Below are 18,397 nucleotides of genomic sequence, written 5' to 3'. Positions count from 1 at the left end.
GACAAGATGGGCATGGCTGGTAGTTGCTGATTCTAAAATGCTGCAAGTTGGAGTCTGAGGCTTCTCAAAATCAGTGGTAGAAGGGCCAGAATAGGAGTCTGGAAAAAGAGGAGGAAATCACTCTTTTTTTTTTTTTTTTTTTGCATTTTTCTTCAACGGTTTATTATGAAAAATCTCAAATGTACAGAGAAGTTGAAAGACTTGTACAGTGAATATACATATACCCATGAGGGAGAAATTATTTTTAACCTGACAGTTTGTTTCCACTGGGGCCAATTTTGATCCACATCAAATAAATGATCTTGAACGAACGAATGAATAATTGAATGAATGAATGCCTAACACTTCTCCTACCATGCTTATTCTGGGGAAACCAAAGTTGTTCACTGCCACTCTTGTACTGAGTGATGATTCCACAATCAGGAGTCCCCTGTGGATCTGCTTCCATTATCTGTTGTTTTGGATGTTTCCTGCTCATGCTGTCTTATCTCCTCCTGTGCTTTGCTGTCTTTGACCTTGTACTGGATGTTGTACTGAAAAATTATATGTGGGTGGAAATAATTTGATGTTATTTCTCTAGAAGAGAATTTTTGTTTGCTTATGCCAGGCACGTGAGCATGTTAGCTGTACGACACATATTTATTGAGCACTGTTGAGGCAGAAAAATAGAGTTATGAACAAGAAATGGTTAGTCTTTCTCTGAATAAGCAACGGGATTCATTTAAACAGTTGTGGAAGAATAATTTAGTTCATATAAGTTTGATCAGCATCCAGCTTTCCCTAACCTTATCCATCAGCACCCATTAAGGCATGGCAGGCTGAGCCATGCAGAGATGACCTGAGGTAGCAGTTCTCTTGCAGTTGTATTTCTTAGATAATTTAGAAAAAATATATATACTATGAACTGATTATTGCATTCATCATATAAACAATGTAGTCAGAAATATTCAGAACAATCTTACTTCTTTTGACTAAACATCCAGGAAAGAGGATGCTTTATTTTATTTTTAAGGTTTTTTAAAAAATGTTTCAATAGTTTTTAGGTACAGGTGGTTTTTGATTACATGAGTGAGTTCTTCAGTGGTGAATTATGAAATTTTAGTGCACCCATTCAACTGAGCAGTGTACACTGTTACCCAATATATAGTTTTTTATCCCTCACCCTGCTCCCAAAGTCCCCTGCCCCGAGTCCCCAAAGTCCATGATATCACTCTGTATGTCTTTGCGTCTTCATAGCTTAGCTCCCACTTATTAGAACATATGGTGTTTGGTCTTCCATTCCTGAGTTACTTCACTTAGAATAATGACCTCCAGTTCCATCCAAGTTGCTGCAAAGGACATTATTTTATTCCGTTTAATGACTGAGTAGTATTCCATGGTGTATATTTAACACATTTTCTTTATTCACTCATTGGTTGATGAGCATTTAGGTTGGTTCCATATTTTTGCAATTGCAAATTGTGCTGCTATAAGCATGCATGTGCAAGTGTCTTTTTCATATATGACTTCGTTTCGTTTGGGTAGATACCTGGTAGTGGGATGCTAGATCAAATGATAGTTCTACTTTTAGTTGTTTTTAAATTTTATTTAACTTTTATTTTAAGTTCAGGGTTACATGTGCAGGTTTGTTATATGGGTAAACTGTGTCATGTGGGTTTGTTGTACAGATTATTTTGTCACCCCGGTATGAAGTCTAGTACCCATTAATTATTTTTCCTAATCTTCTCCCTCTTCCCCTCTCTACCCTCCAATAGAACCCAGTGTGTGTTGCTCCCCTCTATGTGGAGGGCCCTCTAAAATACCAGACTAAGGCAGTTACTAATTAATGCCAGAAATATAACTGTATATTTATATACTTATAGCTCATTTTAATATTATAAACTTAAATACTCTGAATCTGCAGACCATCTGCAGGGACTCTAGAGCTTGTGTCTAAGTAGAGGAACCAAAGAACACAATCCTTCCACATCCAAGCTCCAGAGTACCTAGTTTCAACCCTCACAAGCTGGAGGTTGGAGCTACTATCAAAATAGTGGAGAGACCAATTAGCTGAGGAGAAATCTGCTATGGAGTGTAACCCAAGGAGACCTTAACTCTCCATCACAATGACCACAACTGAAAAGTTTGTGCTTTCTCTGGACTTGCCATCCTTAGTCATTGTTAGGTATGACCTCATGCTTATTTAATGGGGTTGGTGGGTTTCTCAAACAGATGAAAAACGAAGTCCACTCCTCACCCCTCACTCTTCAACAGGAGAGCTGACTTAGGAGATTTAAGACAAACTACCATAATGTATATATTAACATTAATATCATTAATATGTTTACTGACCTGCAGTATCTGACTATGAAATTTTTTGAAAATACTTCCATGAGACACCAAAGCTTTTGGTTTCTTTGAAGTAGGTTCCTTTCCCATGTAGGCTTTGTTATCAGGCTCCCTTTTTTCCTACTTACGTGAGCTTTCTCTCTCATTTACACACCCTGGTTTCTTACTTGAGACTTCCACGTCATTGTCTGTGGCTGATTTTTAGGAAAGAACCAGGTTGGTGTCTGAACTCGGACCACATATACCACATCTGTCAAAATGGTCACTTTCAGCGAGGGAGCCATAGACCCTACAAAATCATTAGTCTTAAATAAGATCTAGATCAAAGTTAACTGGGCCTGAGGAGGGGACATTTGCTTTGCTTTGAACATTAATGAGCAACTCTTTCAGTTAAAACTTAGAAAAATAGAACAGAATTAGAAACCAAGCTTTCCCCACAAAAACACATGTCTGCCATGGGCTTAAGAATAAGGCCCAGCGTCAGAGGAAGCAAGTATCACTGGCAGTTTCCTCTACTTGTTTCCACCTGTTTGCATGAAGATGATAAGTCCCTTGGATTCTGAGGAATTTGCTTCCTCCTGAGATCTTCAGCATTCCCCTTACTTTCCTCCCCCGCCCCCCACCCCCGCTCTGAGACAGAGTCTTGCTCTGTCACCCAGGTTGGAGTGCAGTGGTGTGATCTTGGCTCACTGCAACCTCTGCCTCCCAGGTTCAAGCAATTCTCCTGCCTCAGCCTCCCGAGTAGCTGGGATTACAGGCATGCGCCACTATGCCCAGCTAATTTTGTATTTTTAGTAGAGATAAGTTTCCACCATATTGGCCAGGCTGGTCTCGAACTCCTGACCTCAAGTGATCCGCCTGTCTTGGGCTCCCAAAGTGCTGGGATTACAGGCATGGGCCACTGTGCCTGGCTGCCCCTTACTTTCTTTGGGGTTCCCATCACTGCTAAAACACACAGAGACTATATCATTCGGGTGCACAAATATTTTGATGGGTTCTTACAGTGATGGATCATGGAAGACTGAAAGGCAAATCAAATGTGGCCCCTGACCTCCAGGAATTCGCAATCTAACAAATGAAATAGACACATCCAGGGCCAATTCCTGTTCCATTAAAGCCATGCTGTAAGATAAGTGCTATAATAGAGGCCCAGCTGAATCTAAAGCTGATATGGCTTAGAGTTTTAAAAGTTTCAGTGGCCTTCTCAGTAGATCCTGAGGAGGGGATTCTGGTTACCAGATTATTCTCCAAATAGGACTGGCTATATCATTTGTGGGGTCCAGTGCAAAATGAAAATGAAGAATCCTTTACTCAAGAATTTCAAAACAGTGACAGCACAACCTGAAACCAAGCATGGGGGCGTTCTGAGTGCAGGGCCCTATGGGAATGCTACACAGATCACACGCTCATGAAACTGGCCCTGTCTGCAAATGTGGTCTATGAATAGGAGAAAGAAGTAAATTTTGAGCAGTCTAGAGAAGGAAATTACACATAGAGAATTTTCTTTCAAGTAGTTCACAGGAAAATAAAATCACTCCAACAGAAGCAAATAATTCATTCTTCGCCAAATTAGCAAGTGGTGTTGGAATCTAAAAGATAACAAAGTTACAGTTTGCAAAGACATTTTCACAGATATTTCACAGCTACAAGGTAAGTACATTAATAATAATAATTGTTGTAGTAGTACCCGGCACTAATGTATAGAACTTATTAAGTGCCAGGATTCTTCTAAGTATATTACATACACTTTACTCATTTAATCCTCAAAACAGCACTGGAGGGAAAATTCTATTATTTCTCTGTATTACTACAGATGAGGAAACTGACCTTAGAGAGGTTGAGGAATTGCCCCTGGCCACACAGAAAATAAGTGGTGGAGGCAGGATTTGAATTCAGACAGTCTAGCTTCAGAGTCTGTGGTCTTAACCACTATTTATGCTACCTCTGAAAAAATAAAGATAGGAAGGAAGGGAAGGAGGGAGGGAGGGAGGTGGGAGGGAGGGAAGGAGGGAAAGAACGAAGGGAAGGAGAAAGGAAGGGAAGGAAAAAGGAAGGAAGAGAAGGAAGAGAGGAAGGAAGGGAAGGAGAAAGGAAGGGAAGGAAAAAGGAAGGGAAGGAAAAAGGAAGGAAGAAAGGAAGAAAGGGAAGGAGAAAGGAAGGGAAGAAAAAAGGAAGGAAGAGAAGGAAGAAAGGAAGGAAGGGAGGGAAGGAAAAAGGAAGGAAGAAGGGAAGGAAGGGAGGGAAGGAAAAACAAAGCAAGGAGGGAAGGAAGAAAGGAAGGAAGGGAGGGAAGGAGAAAGGAGGGAAGAAAGGAGGAAGGAGGGAAAGAAGAAAGGGAGGGAGGGAGGGAGGAAGAAAGGAAGGAAAGAAAGGAAGGAAATTAGAAAGGAGGGAAGGAAAAAGGAAGGAAGAAGGAAGGAAAGGAAGTAGGAAGGAAGAAAAGGAGGGAGGAAAGTAAAAAAGGAAGGGAGGGAGGGAAGGAAGAAGGAAGGAAGGAGGGAGGGAAGGAGGGAGGAAAAGAGGAAGACGGAAGAAGGAAGGAGGAAGGAGGGAAGGAAGAAAAGGAAGTAGGAAGGAAGGAGGAAGGAGGGAAGGAAGAAAAGGAAGAAGGAAGGAAGGTAGGAAAGAAGGAAGGAGGAAGTAAGGAAGGAAAGAGGAAGGAAGAAGGAAGAAATGAAGGAGGGAAGGAAGAAAGAAGGGAAGAAAGGGAAGGAAGAAGGGAAGAAGGAAGGGAAGAAGAAAGGAAAGAAGAAAAAAGGAAAGAAGGAGGGAGGGAGGGAAGGAAGGGAAGGAAGGAGGAAGGAGGGAAGAAAAGGAAAGAGGGAAGGAAGGAGGGAAGGGAGGAAGGGAGGAAGGAATAATAAGGAGAAGGAAGGAAGGAATAATAAGGAGAAGGAAGGAATAATAAGGAGAAGGAAGGAAGGAGGGAGGGAAGGAAGGAGGAAGGAGGGAAGGAAAGAAGAAAGTTATCCCAGTATATTCTTTCATTAATATCATAGATTTGGCCTAACCAGTATACACTGTGTGTTGTGTGCACATTTTTAATTTTTTCTTTTTTTGCATTTCATGTTCATAGTTTAACAGCACCCGTTCGCCCTCCCCCACTGAGTGTTGCCACATGACCCCATGGAGTAGAAAGGTATTGGTTCTGAGAACATTCCTTCACAGCCCTATCCCACTCTGTCCAGACACTCTTCCTTGTTCCCTCTTTTAACTTTATGGAAAACTTTCTTGTTTCTAACTAACGGTTTTTCTTTAAAATTAATTTAAAAAGTGGTATTTTCCTAACTTGAATTAAATGTAATATAACTTAGACAGTCATGCCATTTGCCTTTTTCCCCCATTCACTGCCCCCCACTCTGCAAACTGCATCACCTAACACTACTCTTGGACTTTGTAGTCCGGCAGAGGAAACTTGTCCTATATTTAATTTATCAGAACTGTAAATGTTCAGCTTCTCAAATCAAAAAAGGAGAACAAGACAAACGGATTCTCTGGCAGCCGATCGTACTGTCACCATTAAATAAAAAGTGCTTTTGGCTGCTGGTCAGAGCCTGTAGACAGGTCACTATCCTTTCAACACTTTGCAGTCCATTGTTATTCAAGGAAGGAATCGCCTACAAAATGAAGCCTCTGGTGGTGGGGGGTTTTCCTCTAGTGCTCATTCTCTCTCTTTGTCTCCCTCTTTCTCTCTGTCTCTCTTTCAATCAGTTTCTCTCTCTCTCTCTCTCTCTCTCTCTCTCTCTCTCTCTCTGCATGCACCAAACTTATTTTCTTTTTGGAAGTTACCTAGGAAACAAAGTCTTTTGTTCTCGAACTTTATTTGAGCTATTCGCTTCGCTGGGAATCTGCACAAAAGCTGAAGAGAGAAAGAAGGTTGCAATATTTTACTAAAACGTTCATGACGAACACATTTTTCCCAAGGGGGGAGTCATATCCTGTTGGGTGTGTTGGGGGATTTGCAGAAACCTCTGACAAGGTAAGTAAATGCCGGGGGTGAGTTTAGACAAGTGGCTCTGGAATCAGCTCTTTAAGGGGACTTGAGAACAGTTCGTTTGACAATAGGTGAAATCCTCTGAGTCAACAGGGCATGATACTTCCAAATGTAAAGATGGGAAAAATTTTTTTGATGATCCTAATTTTAGGACAGAATATTATTAAAGTCTTACTGGGATAAGAGCAAAATATATTTATTTTATACAGATACCCACCTTCCTCCAAATTGTGTAAAAAATAAATAAAACTAGGTTGAGTGGTAAAAACTGAGTCTTTTAATCATCTAGTTTAGAAACCCAACCCTGAAATCAAAACTGGGATGGAGCTTTTTAAATGATCTGGCCTAGGAGCCCAACCCTGAAATAAAAGTTAGACAATATTGATATTTATCAAAAGTTTGGATGGAGAATTTTCCAATGTCATATAGAAATCAAAGCCCATAACTACACAGCTGGAGGAAAAGTCTCGCACCACAAAGCTGAAAAGAAAATAAACTAGGACTGTTTTACCTTTCCTAATTTGAAAAATAAACTTACTGGAATATTTCTCCCCAGTAACAGGATGTGTATTTTCCACTATCGTTGGTGGGGGGAAATTCTTCACTTTTGCTTTTCCACGTGCATACAGTGTTCATGAAACTGAATTTTCTAAATGTTATTTAAAAATGCCATAGTCCTGCAGTGAAATTAACTCCTCATGTTTTAATGTGGCTTCTCAGATTAGGTTGGCTTGTCCTTCAGGTATGTGTTCTGGAATGTCTCCCGACTCCAGGTTTTCTGAACCTTTTCACAGGCGTCTAACTCATCTTCTTCCTTTGATCCTAGTCATCTAGAGATCTCAAAACTTTTGATAGAAATTTATGGTGAGAGAGCTTAAAAGTTGATCTTTCATTGGAATAGAGACTCAGTTTTCTTTGGTGTAAAGTTTGCAGATTTCTGGCTACCTTGTCTCTCCTGTTAATTCCATTTAACCTGAGAAGCATGTTTATTTAGCCCATTTCTTTCCTTTTGTGTTGCTTGACTATTGAAATAATACTTGCAATTAGTTGTGCTTACTAACTATTTCTAGGAATTCTTCCTTTGTCCTAAGGGCCTATTTCTAACCTCATTTTTACTTCTCTAAACTAGGAAATTCCTTATATGTATGTTTATGTATAATCTATGATGGCTGAACCTGATTGTACTTTGTTTGCAGTCCCATCCCCCAGAGGATGAAGATACAGATGTCATGTTAGGGCAGAGGCCGAAAAACCCAATACACAATATCCCTTCTACACTGGACAAGCAGACCAACTGGAGCAAAGCACTACCTCTCCCAACGCCAGAGGAGAAGATGAAACAAGATGCCCAAGTGATTTCTTCTTGCATTATTCCCATCAATGTCACTGGTATCGTTCTGGCTTTTTCTTAGGGGCAGACGGGTCAGAATATTCTGTGTACGAAATATGTTCAAAATCTGTGCTGCTAAGAATACCATTTTGTAAACAAGTAATGCCTTTTTCATCAAAATACAAACCCAGAGGATGTTCGATATGCTTTTGTCAGGTTTTGAACATCAATTTACATGTTTTCCACTGGGCCACTTGTTATGTAAATTATGGACAGTTTCTTTTTGAAAAAAATCACCAAATAGCTCTTTGGCCATAGCTGACTGAAATAATGGAGAAGGCGGCAGTGATTAATCATATGATAATGATGTGTGGCACTGCAAGAAAGAAAACAGCAAACCCAGGCTTCTCAAACTGCAAGTAATGGTCCTGTAGGCCAACTAGAAAATCTGTTTTCATGCTTCCTTGGATGAAGGTAGGCTTTTTTTAAAAGACTGTTAAGACTTCTGTATTGATTTGGGGGATTTTTGACCTAAAAATACATGGATACATAGATGAAGGCTGAATTCTATTTTAAAACCAGCAAGGCTGTCTTCCTTTCACTCTCTTTTTTCCTCCTCCTGTGTACTGAGAGTGTGAATATTAGTCTAGATAGAATGGAAGCACAGCCAGACCTTTCTGAAAAATTTATTGGCAGCAGTTGTAAATTCCACAATTGGATCTGGTAAACTTAGTTGTAAGTAAAATCATGTTATAAAATATTCTAACTTTCAAAGACATAAATTAAATGGTCTATCCATTGGGCTTTCTTACATCTCTAATAGTTACATTTTAACTTATTTGTATATTGAAAATTTCAAAACAGCCATGTTATGACTGATTTGCATATTGGTACTATGTGACTAAATATTGCATGTCACTTGAGATGCATGTTGCACACAGCTATTATTAACCCCACTCAGATTTCTCTCAAATAAAGTGGGGAAGCAAATGGACCAGACATCTGGGACAGATATTATTATTATTATTATTTTTTTTTTTTGAGACGGAGTCTCGCTCTGTCGCCCAGGCTGGAGTGCAGTGGCCTGATCTCGCTCACTGCAAGCTCCGCCTCCCAGGTTTACGCCATTCTCCTGCCTCAGCCTCCCGAGTAGCTGGGACTACAGGCGCCCGCCACCTCGCCCGGCTAGTTTTTGTATTTTTTAGTAGAGACGGAGTTTCACCGTGTTAGCCAGGATGGTCTCAATCTCCTGACCTCGTGATCCGCCCGTCTCGGCCTCCCAAAGTGCTGATATTATTTTTTTCCTGAGAAAAAGGAGTCCTAGTTCATGGGCCTGTGGTGAGTTGGGAGTTAATTTTCCTGATGACCTATTAAACTTGTAAGATAAATTATTCTAAAGCTATGCCCCTATCTGATCTCCACAATCTAAACGGGATGTATTAGGGGAGTTCAGCTGCCAAAATGGATCATTTTGGCACCCTCTTAAGCTAATTTTCGGTTCTGGAAACCTCTGATTATTAGCAGCACGTGCTTTTTTCATGGCACTGTAAGTAAAATCTCGTTTTCAAATTTAGTGCTATGATTATGGGCCATTATTTTATGATTGAGGGAAAGGGACACTTTTTCCTTCTGCTTTATTTCAGGAACTCTCTGATTAAAACTTATATTAGATGTTGATTTCAAGAGCTTTAATGAGAACATTGTTAATGATGTCCACATAACACAAAATGTCTGTGTCTATATATAATGCATTCTACAATTACTAAGATCAGAATGAAGGATTTTAATTTTGGGTTGGAACTAAGAAAGATTCCATTAGTAAGAATTCTCCAATAATATTGTAATTATTCATCATATGATATCTCATACAGATTTTTCAAAGTGAGTTCTAGAAACTGTTGGCACTGTGATGTTAAACAGAACTCAACTCTTTCATTATACAGCTGAACCAAGACTTGACATACCACCCAGCCCCACGCTTAACAATCAGGATAAATGATGAGGTGACCAAATTCCAAAGCACGGCATCGTGGCTTTCTGAGGCAAAGTTCACTCTGAAAAATCCATGGTGCAGGCAAGGGTTTGAGTTCCTCACCTCCCCTCTCATCATTCTAGTTGTGATGGGACTGCATGTAATGCTGATAATGTGATTATGGAGAGAGAAACTAACAAGCACCATGGTTTGCCCTCTGTGTTTACAAAAACAAACCTATGGCATAAAGACTGGGAATTCCAGATTTATAGTTGGTATAGAAAGTGGATCCATTTAAGTGCAGAACTGGGAACTGCCTTGTATGTTTATTTTATATTGAAAAGACATCTCATGCTAAACCACAAAGCACTGAGTTTAGTAAACAGAAGAAAGTAGACAGAGTTGGGTGATGATTTAAAAAAACAAATCCTTAGACTGTTGAGTTTCTTCACAGCAAGAGATGTGTGTGTGTGTGTGTGTGTGTGTGTGTGTGTGCGCGCGCGCGCGCACGTGGGGAATGGGAGAAGGTTTGGACCATAAGAGATGGAGGGAACAAAACCTCACAAAGATGGCTTTTAATGAAGAAATGGGTCAGGATATGTTAGCTGAGCTAATTCAGGTTAGCATCCTGGTTGCTAATTTCCTATGCAAAGGTATCAGCTTCAAAGAGCCCAGAAATAGATCAGTAAATAGTAGTAACTAAAGGTTATAAATCCTTAAGGAGCCATTTCTGTGTGAGAGGGATTTTTTGGATGTCTTTTTCCCTTCTCTTTCTTTTGATTTTTCTTCTTTGCTTGTTTTAGTTGGCAGTGCAAGCTGTTGTGGAGAGCTGCATTTAGAAGTAAAGCTTAATGTACTGCAGCATAATTTAAATAAGAGCTGAATAACAGCTCCCTTATATTCATTCACAGGCTTAACCCAAACTCTTTCCTTACTTCCTGTCAATTAATATCACTGTGTTCCAAGTAAATGAAAATTTGTTTGCCATTTCTAAAGCTAATGAGACCTATTTGTGGGTTGCAGGAGTTGGCTTTGACAGAGAGGCTAGTATACGCTGCTCTCTGGTTCATTCACAATCGGTACTACAGCGGAGACGAAAATTGAGGAGGAGGAAAACCATCTCGGGTATTCCCAGAAGAGTTCAACAAGAAATAGGTGTGATATCAAAAAATGTTAATGGTTAACATTCCTCCGCCTAGTATAGATGATAGGGAGATTAAACAGAAGAAATAGATGAAACAGAAAAATGATTAAACATTTTAACTTGTAGAGGTTTTAAAATGGTGTGTATTTGTTCTGTATTCAGCAAGCCAGGTGGTATTACTTTTTAACTCTGTGTTCTTGACTGTGAAGGTTTGACCTTATAGATTTAGGCATATACATTCAGGTCTTATGGCTGAAATGTAATACTTAGCTGATTTTTGAAAGTTTTATTAAAGTGGAAATTGTGAATAAAAAGTAGCAGGAGTAAATGAAAGTTTTCTTTTTGGAAAATTGTAACTTAATTTAAGAGAGATATACTTTCATGTCATTAATTATTTTAGAAGGTAAATTTCAGGCATATGCAATGAAATATTGAATATTGATAATATGATACCTTTGGTGACAATTTTTCTGTTTAGTGCATTTAAAATATCTCTGCCTACGAGTTTTTAAAAATTATCAGGGTAGCATCTCTTGTAAATAAGACTTTTATTTCTAATAATGAGAGCTATGATTTTTATTTCATCATGTTTATATTACAAAATAAAAATGAAGAGTAGTGGCCAAAAAGATAAAATGTACTTTAGTTTTTAAAAGTAGTCACTTATTGTGGCAAATTTATGTGATAGTGAAGAGAGGGAAAATTCACAAAAGACATAAAAGCATATCTTCTCTTGGTATGTATATATACATATATGAGGGGGACATGTATATACACCCTAAAGCATTTTAACTCTCTCCTAATTCTATGTGGTTTTTTTTCTATTAAAGAAAAAAAAAAAAAAAAACAGCTCTAACCTGCCAGCCCACAGATCTGCAGACATAGCTCAGAATGTCTGTTGGTCTGCTGATATAGAAAATATCTCACTGTGCTTTCCATGTGCCCTAGATTCTGATGAATCACCAGTGGCCAGGGAAAGGAATGTGATTGTGCACACAAACCCAGACCCCTCCAACACTGTCAATAGGAGATCCGGAACCAGGGACTCTGAGTGCCAAACCGAGGATATTCTGATTGCTGCCCCATCCAGAAGGAGAATCAGAGCTCAAAGGGGTCAAAGCATTGCAGCTTCCCTTTCTCATTCTGCTGGCAACATTTCTGCCCTAGCAGACAAAGGTGACACCATGTTTACTCCTGCAGCGAGCAGCCGCACAAGATCTCGGAGCCTTCCCCGGGAAGGTAATAGAGGTGGGGATGCTGAGCTCAAAGTTGGTGCTAAACCCTCAGCATATGAAGAGGGAGAGTCTTTTGTGGGTGACCATGAAAGAACCCCTAATGATTGCAGTGAGGCTCCAAGCAGCCCGAGTGCCCAGGACCACCAGCCTACTTTGGGCCTAGCCTGCTCTCAACATCTCCACAGCCCCCAGCACAAATTAAGTGAGAGGGGAAGGTCACGTCTGTCCCGAATGGCTGCTGACTCCGGCAGCTGTGACATCTCCTCCAACTCAGACACGTTTGGGAGCCCCATCCACTGCATCTCCACGGCTGGTGTCCTCCTTAGCAGCCACATGGACCAGAAAGATGACCACCAGTCATCCAGTGGCAACTGGAGTGGAAGCAGCTCCACATGCCCCTCGCAGACCTCAGAAACCATCCCTCCTGCAGCTTCTCCTCCACTTACTGGCTCTTCGCACTGTGACTCGGAGTTGTCACTAAACACAGCCCCTCATGCTAATGAGGATGCCAGTGTTTTCATGACAGAACAATACAATGACCACTTGGATAAAGTGAGAGGCCATCGGGCAAACTCCTTTACCTCCACTGTTGTAGACCTGCTGGATGATCCCAACAACAGCAACACAAGTGACAGTGAGTGGAATTACCTGCACCACCACCATGATGCCTCCTGCCGCCAGGATTTTAGTCCTGAGCGTCCCAAGGCAGACAGCCTGGGCTGCCCAAGCTTCACAAGCGTGGCCACTTATGACAGCTTTCTGGAAAAGTCTCCATCAGACAAAGCGGACACTAGCTCTCACTTTTCAGTAGACACAGAAGGATACTATACGTCCATGCACTTTGACTGTGGTCTCAAAGGTAGTAAGAGCTATGTCTGTCACTATGCAGCCCTGGGCCCAGAGAATGGCCAGGGTGTAGGGGCTTCCCCTGGTCTTCCAGATTGTGCCTGGCAGGACTACTTAGACCACAAGAGGCAGGGAAGACCAAGCATCTCTTTCAGGAAACCAAAGGCAAAGCCGACTCCACCTAAACGTAGCTCATCATTGAGGAAGTCTGATGGAAACGCAGATATTTCTGAGAAGAAAGAACCAAAGATAAGCAGTGGTCAGCACCTGCCTCACAGTTCCAGGGAAATGAAGCTGCCTCTTGATTTCGCCAACACGCCTTCTCGAATGGAAAATGCCAGTCTTCCCACCAAGCAGGAACCTTCTTGGATAAACCAGAGTGAACATGACATTAAGGAACCTCAGTTAGACACTTCGGATATCCCACCATTCAAAGATGAAGGTGCCGAATCCACACACTATGCAGACCTCTGGCTCCTAAATGACTTGAAAACAAATGATCCTTATAGATCTCTATCTAATTCAAGCACCGCTACGGGTACCACAGTCATTGAATGCATCAAATCTCCAGAGAGCTCTGAATCCCAAACATCGCAATCAGAATCAAGAGCCACTACCCCATCTCTTCCTTCTGTTGACAATGAGTTTAAACTGGCTTCACCAGAAAAGCTGGCTGGCTTGGCATCTCCATCAAGTGGCTACTCAAGCCAGTCTGAAACGCCAACATCCTCTTTCCCTACAGCTTTCTTTTCAGGTCCATTGTCTCCCGGAGGTAGCAAAAGAAAACCTAAAGTCCCAGAAAGAAAATCCTCACTACAGCAACCCTCTTTAAAAGATGGAACTATATCACTGAGTAAAGACCTTGAACTTCCAATTATACCTCCTACCCATCTTGATCTAAGTGCTCTTCATAATGTCTTGAACAAACCATTCCACCACCGTCATCCATTGCATGTTTTTACTCATAATAAGCAGAACACAGTAGGAGAAACACTGAGGTCAAATCCTCCACCGTCCCTTGCAATTACACCAACGATCCTGAAATCTGTTAACCTTAGGTCCATTAACAAGTCTGAAGAAGTTAAGCAAAAAGAAGAAAATAATACAGATCTCCCTTATTTAGAGGAAAGCACACTCACAACGGCTGCCTTGTCTCCGGGTAAGATTAGGCCGCATACAGCAAATAAATCAGTATCTCGTCAGTACTCCACTGAAGACACCATACTGTCCTTTTTAGACTCTTCTGCAGTTGAGATAGGACCAGCTAAACTACATTTAGAAAAAAATCCTACTTTTGATGTGAAGAATCGCTGCGATCCAGAAACTATAACCTCAGCTGGTAGCAGTCTTCTAGATTCAAATGTCACAAAAGACCAAGTGCATACAGAGACTGAGCCTATTGCAGAAAACACACCATCCAAAAACTGTGCATTTCCCACAGAAGGATTTCAAAGGGTCTCTGCTGCCCGCCCAAATGATTTGGATGGTAAAATAATACAATATGGAGCTGGTCCAGATGAAACCCTAGAACAGGTACAGAAGGCACACTCTGCAGGTGGGGAGGAAGTTGCACAACCTGAATCTGTGGATGTAATCACATCTCAGTCAAACTCACCAACTAGAGCAACAGCTGTAAGCAATCAACTTAAGCATCAATTTATTATGAGCCGCCACCACGACAAAGTGCCTGGTACTATCAGCTATGAATTGGAGATAACACCTGTAAATTCATTCCCTGAAAAATGTTCCAAGCAGGAAAATATTGCTTCAGGTATTTCAGCCAAAAGTGCCTCTGATAACAGCAAAGCAGAGGAGACCCAAGGAAATGTGGATGAGGCTTCATTGAAAGGTCAGTCACTGATAACTTGTCATAAAGGAAATGTGTCTCATGGCACTTCCTGGAATTTTTTCTTATGTTCCCAATAATACGGTACAGCTGGGTGTTGGTTTCTCTCCACTCTTTCTTTGCACTTATTAAAACAATTGAGATAAAATCTTTTGTTACTGGGTGAGTAAGCTTTGACAAGTATCTCTCTCATTTTTAAAAAATGGCAGCAAGGTAATTTCTGTTTGTTTGTTCCCTGAGTCAGTGAAGTACAGTAATGTGCTGGGTAACTTCCTCTTAAAGATTCTTCTGTTCTTATTTTAAGAATCATCACCGAGTGATGACTCCATCATTTCACCACTTAGTGAAGACTCCCAAGCTGAAGCAGAGGGTGTGTTCGTGTCCCCAAACAAACCTCGAACAACTGAGGATTTATTTGCAGTCATTCACAGGTGAGGCAACATTACCAAGTCCCCCAAAACAAAAGGTACAACAAAGGTTTTGCCCTTTCAGGTACTTCTCACAAATGCAAATACGGGAAAGGTTTTCGTAATTGTAATACATTCAGCAAAAACAAAAGCAAGCAAAGAATAATTTTTCCAAATCAAGTTGATAGACTGATATGCAAGTTGGGAAATAGGATCTTTATATAGAGTTTGATAGACCTCTATTGAGAGACTTTCGTAAGAGTGGCTTTATTTTTCCCCAGGAAAAGACATTCTGGAACAAGCTTTTATGTGAAAACAATCTGTGGTTAACTGACCTGGAGTGAAAGCTCAAACTCTAGTGTGATCTCTGACTTTTAAATATTTTCTTGAACCTAAAAAATATGATCAAAGCTGTAGTCATACTCCAGCAGAGACAAACAGAAGTTGATTCACCATGGATACACCAAAATCTCAGAAATCACCACTGAAGAACTTATTTATGTAACCAAATACCACCTCTTCCCCCAAAACCTATTGAAATAAAAAATAAAAAACTCACATTGTACCCTGTAACTATATACAATTATTTGTCAATTTAAAAATAAAATAAAACTTAGAGAACACACACAAACACACACACACACACACACACACAAAGTTGATTCACAAAACAGAGTCTCAAGTTTGAGAAAAGACAATACATGTTCCTGTCCATTTTATAACTCAGAACAAGTAATATTTGCTGTCTGTTTTTCTTTCTTCTTAGAACTTAAATTTCTTTAATAGTACTGGCCTTCATCTCCAAAATTAATGTCCATATTCCATGAATACAGGTCCTTTGGTTTGCTTTTCCAGGACAGTGTTGTGTCCATGCTGCAAAGGCATACTTCCTCGTCTGCCCCCATAAGCCCTTGTGATCCGTGGTCCATATTTGCAAAAAATATTCCTTGTAGCTGATGACCAAAGAACAGAGCAGGGACTAGCCCTTGGACACCTAACCTACATCCAACTGAGCTAGCCAATCATGATGTGCCGTGCCTCCTCCTTTCACAAACACGACTGTCTTCTTAGACCTCGGGAACCTAGATGAAACTCCCAAGAAATACAACTTGGGGATTGTCTTTTCTACCTCATAAAGTTATCATTTTTGAAACAAATTCACTGCAAGCAGCTTACAATCTTTTTCTCCTGGAATTCTACTTTTTTTTTTTTTTTGAGACGGAGTCTCGCTCTGTCGCCCAGGCTGGAGTGCAGTGGCACCATCTCGGCACACTGCAAGCTCCACCTCCCCGGTTCACACCATTCTCCTGCCTCAGCCTCCTGAGTAGCTGGGACTACAGGCGCCCGCCACCTCGCCCGGCTAGTTTTTTGTATTTTTTTTAGTAGAGACGGGGTTTCACCGTGTTAGCCAGGATGGTCTCAATCTCCTGACCTTGTGATCCGCCCGTCTCAGCCTCCCAAAGTGCTGGGATTACAGGCTTGAGCCACCGCGTTCTACTTTTTAATAGGAATTTCTGGTTTCTGTTGATGTGGTTCTCTCATAAAGAAGGAGTACTGCTGTTCAACAATTGTTTTAAACAGAGCCAATCAGAAACACCTTCTGTGCATACCTTAGCAGGCATACTTCTCTACTCAGAGAGTGAAGAACCATTAGTTTCTTTTCCTTCACCCCTGTGCCTAGTCTAAGTTCTAATTATATTTCTATCACCCCCACACTTTATCTCCAATCCTAGGAAAAATTACTAAACTGCTATGTAAGTTAAAAAGCTATGTAAGTTAAAAAGTTACTCCCAAAGGACCAAATGCAAGTTTGTGGAATAGTGGACAGGATGTAAATAGTGGGGTCAGAAAGACCTGGATTTGAATCCCAACTCTGCCACTTCCTAGCCAGTCTTGAGTAAGTTGAAACCTCTGGACCTATTCCCTTATTGCACATGGGAATGCCTATAGCTCACGTATTTGATTCTGATGATAACTTTTTTTGTGTGTCTAGAATATGGTAGGTGCTAAAAGCTAATGTTAGTTTGAAAGCCCTAACTTAGTGGAGTGCCAGACACTGGCATATACAAGATATCAACCACAGAGGTTTCTGTGAACCAAAATCAAGCAGATCTACACTTGTGAAACTCACATTTTCTCTACCGTATGAATCTTTAAGTTGATGAAAGTGCATGCTGCCAATGCTTATCAATGAACTGAGTCATACTGAAGATCCACAAATTTATGCCTGCTGATTTACCAAAGAAAATCAATAATATGATGATGGGTATCAAGGTTCAATAGATGTATTCAGGTTGGTAATCTTAGACTTGCATTTGTGCAGGGTTTACTTATTTATCTATTTACTTGTTTATTTACATCACAGCAAAAAGAATTATTTTGTTTTCTTGAGAGCTTACAGTATACAAAGCTTTAAGAGCTTCAGAGATGCTCTGGGATTTCAATTCCTCACAGAGAGCTGGCTTACTGCTTAATATGCTCTTGATGCTCTTACGAAGCTATAGGAAATGATATTTGCAGCCCAAGATGAATTGACTTAAAACGTCATTTAATTATCTTTTTATATGGAGGGATTTTAAAAGGTAGAATAGTATAATGTTTGCTGACATAACCATCACCCAGGATTATCAACTGTCAAACTAGGGCCAATCCTATCCCACCCACACCTCCATCCACTTGCTTTCTCTGGTATCATCTGGAAGCCAATCCCAGACATCAGATCATTTCATCTGTGTTACAGAGACAGAGTTAATAAGAAAAAGGGATAGTCTTTCACCCCCTGGAAGCAGAAATATAGTTTACTTAGCAGTATAGTTTCTTTTTCCTTTCCTTTCCTTTTCTTTTTTTTTTTTTTTTTTTTTTTTTTTTTTTTTTTTTTTTTTGAGACAGTCTTGCTCTGTCGCCCAGGCTGCTGGAGTGCAATGGCATGATCTCGGTTTACTGCAACCTCCGCCTCCCGGGTTCAAGCCATTCGATTTTCCTGCCTCAGCTTCCTGAGTAGCTGGGATTACAGGCATGCGCCACCATGCCTGGCTAATTTTTGTATTTTTAGTAGAGATGGGGTTTCACCATGTTGGCCAGGATGGTCTCGAACTCCTGACCTCAAGTGATCTGCCCATCTCAGCCTACCAAAGGGCTGGGATTACACGTGTGAGCCAACGCACCCGGCAGTTAGCAGTATAGTTTCTTAAACTTTTACAGAGTATCCTCTAGAACCTCTAGCCTCCACATTAGCCATTATCTGAAATGATCATCTCTAGGACCTAATTTGTGTCCACTGGTTATCAGAGAATTT

General features: G+C 40.6%; 1 protein-coding gene across 6 annotated transcripts in view; it reads left to right on the top strand.

The window, feature by feature from the left end:
* Window positions 1–18,397, top strand: part of LOC105478180 (NHS actin remodeling regulator) — a 366,659-nt gene that overhangs the window by 343,931 nt on the left and 4,331 nt on the right. For 3 of the 6 annotated variants that reach the window (XM_011735242.2, XM_011735244.3, XM_024791673.2), the window contains exons 4-8: window positions 5,405–5,467; window positions 7,519–7,711; window positions 10,648–10,779; window positions 11,717–14,698; window positions 15,000–15,126. In XM_011735242.2, coding sequence (XP_011733544.1) covers window positions 5,405–5,467; window positions 7,519–7,711; window positions 10,648–10,779; window positions 11,717–14,698; window positions 15,000–15,126 — 3,497 coding nt within the window. Of the gene's footprint in view, window positions 1–5,404; window positions 5,468–5,567; window positions 6,308–7,518; window positions 7,712–10,647; window positions 10,780–11,716; window positions 14,699–14,999; window positions 15,127–18,397 lie in introns of those variants that run through there. The other 3 variants (XM_011735243.2, XM_011735245.3, XM_011735246.3) reach the window with 2 other exon arrangements.

This window comes from Macaca nemestrina, chromosome X, assembly GCF_043159975.1.
Source record: "Macaca nemestrina isolate mMacNem1 chromosome X, mMacNem.hap1, whole genome shotgun sequence".
Classification (NCBI taxonomy): domain Eukaryota; kingdom Metazoa; phylum Chordata; class Mammalia; order Primates; family Cercopithecidae; genus Macaca; species Macaca nemestrina.
Note: the sequence above shows the minus strand (reverse complement) of the source record. Positions and strands in the feature narration are given on the sequence as shown.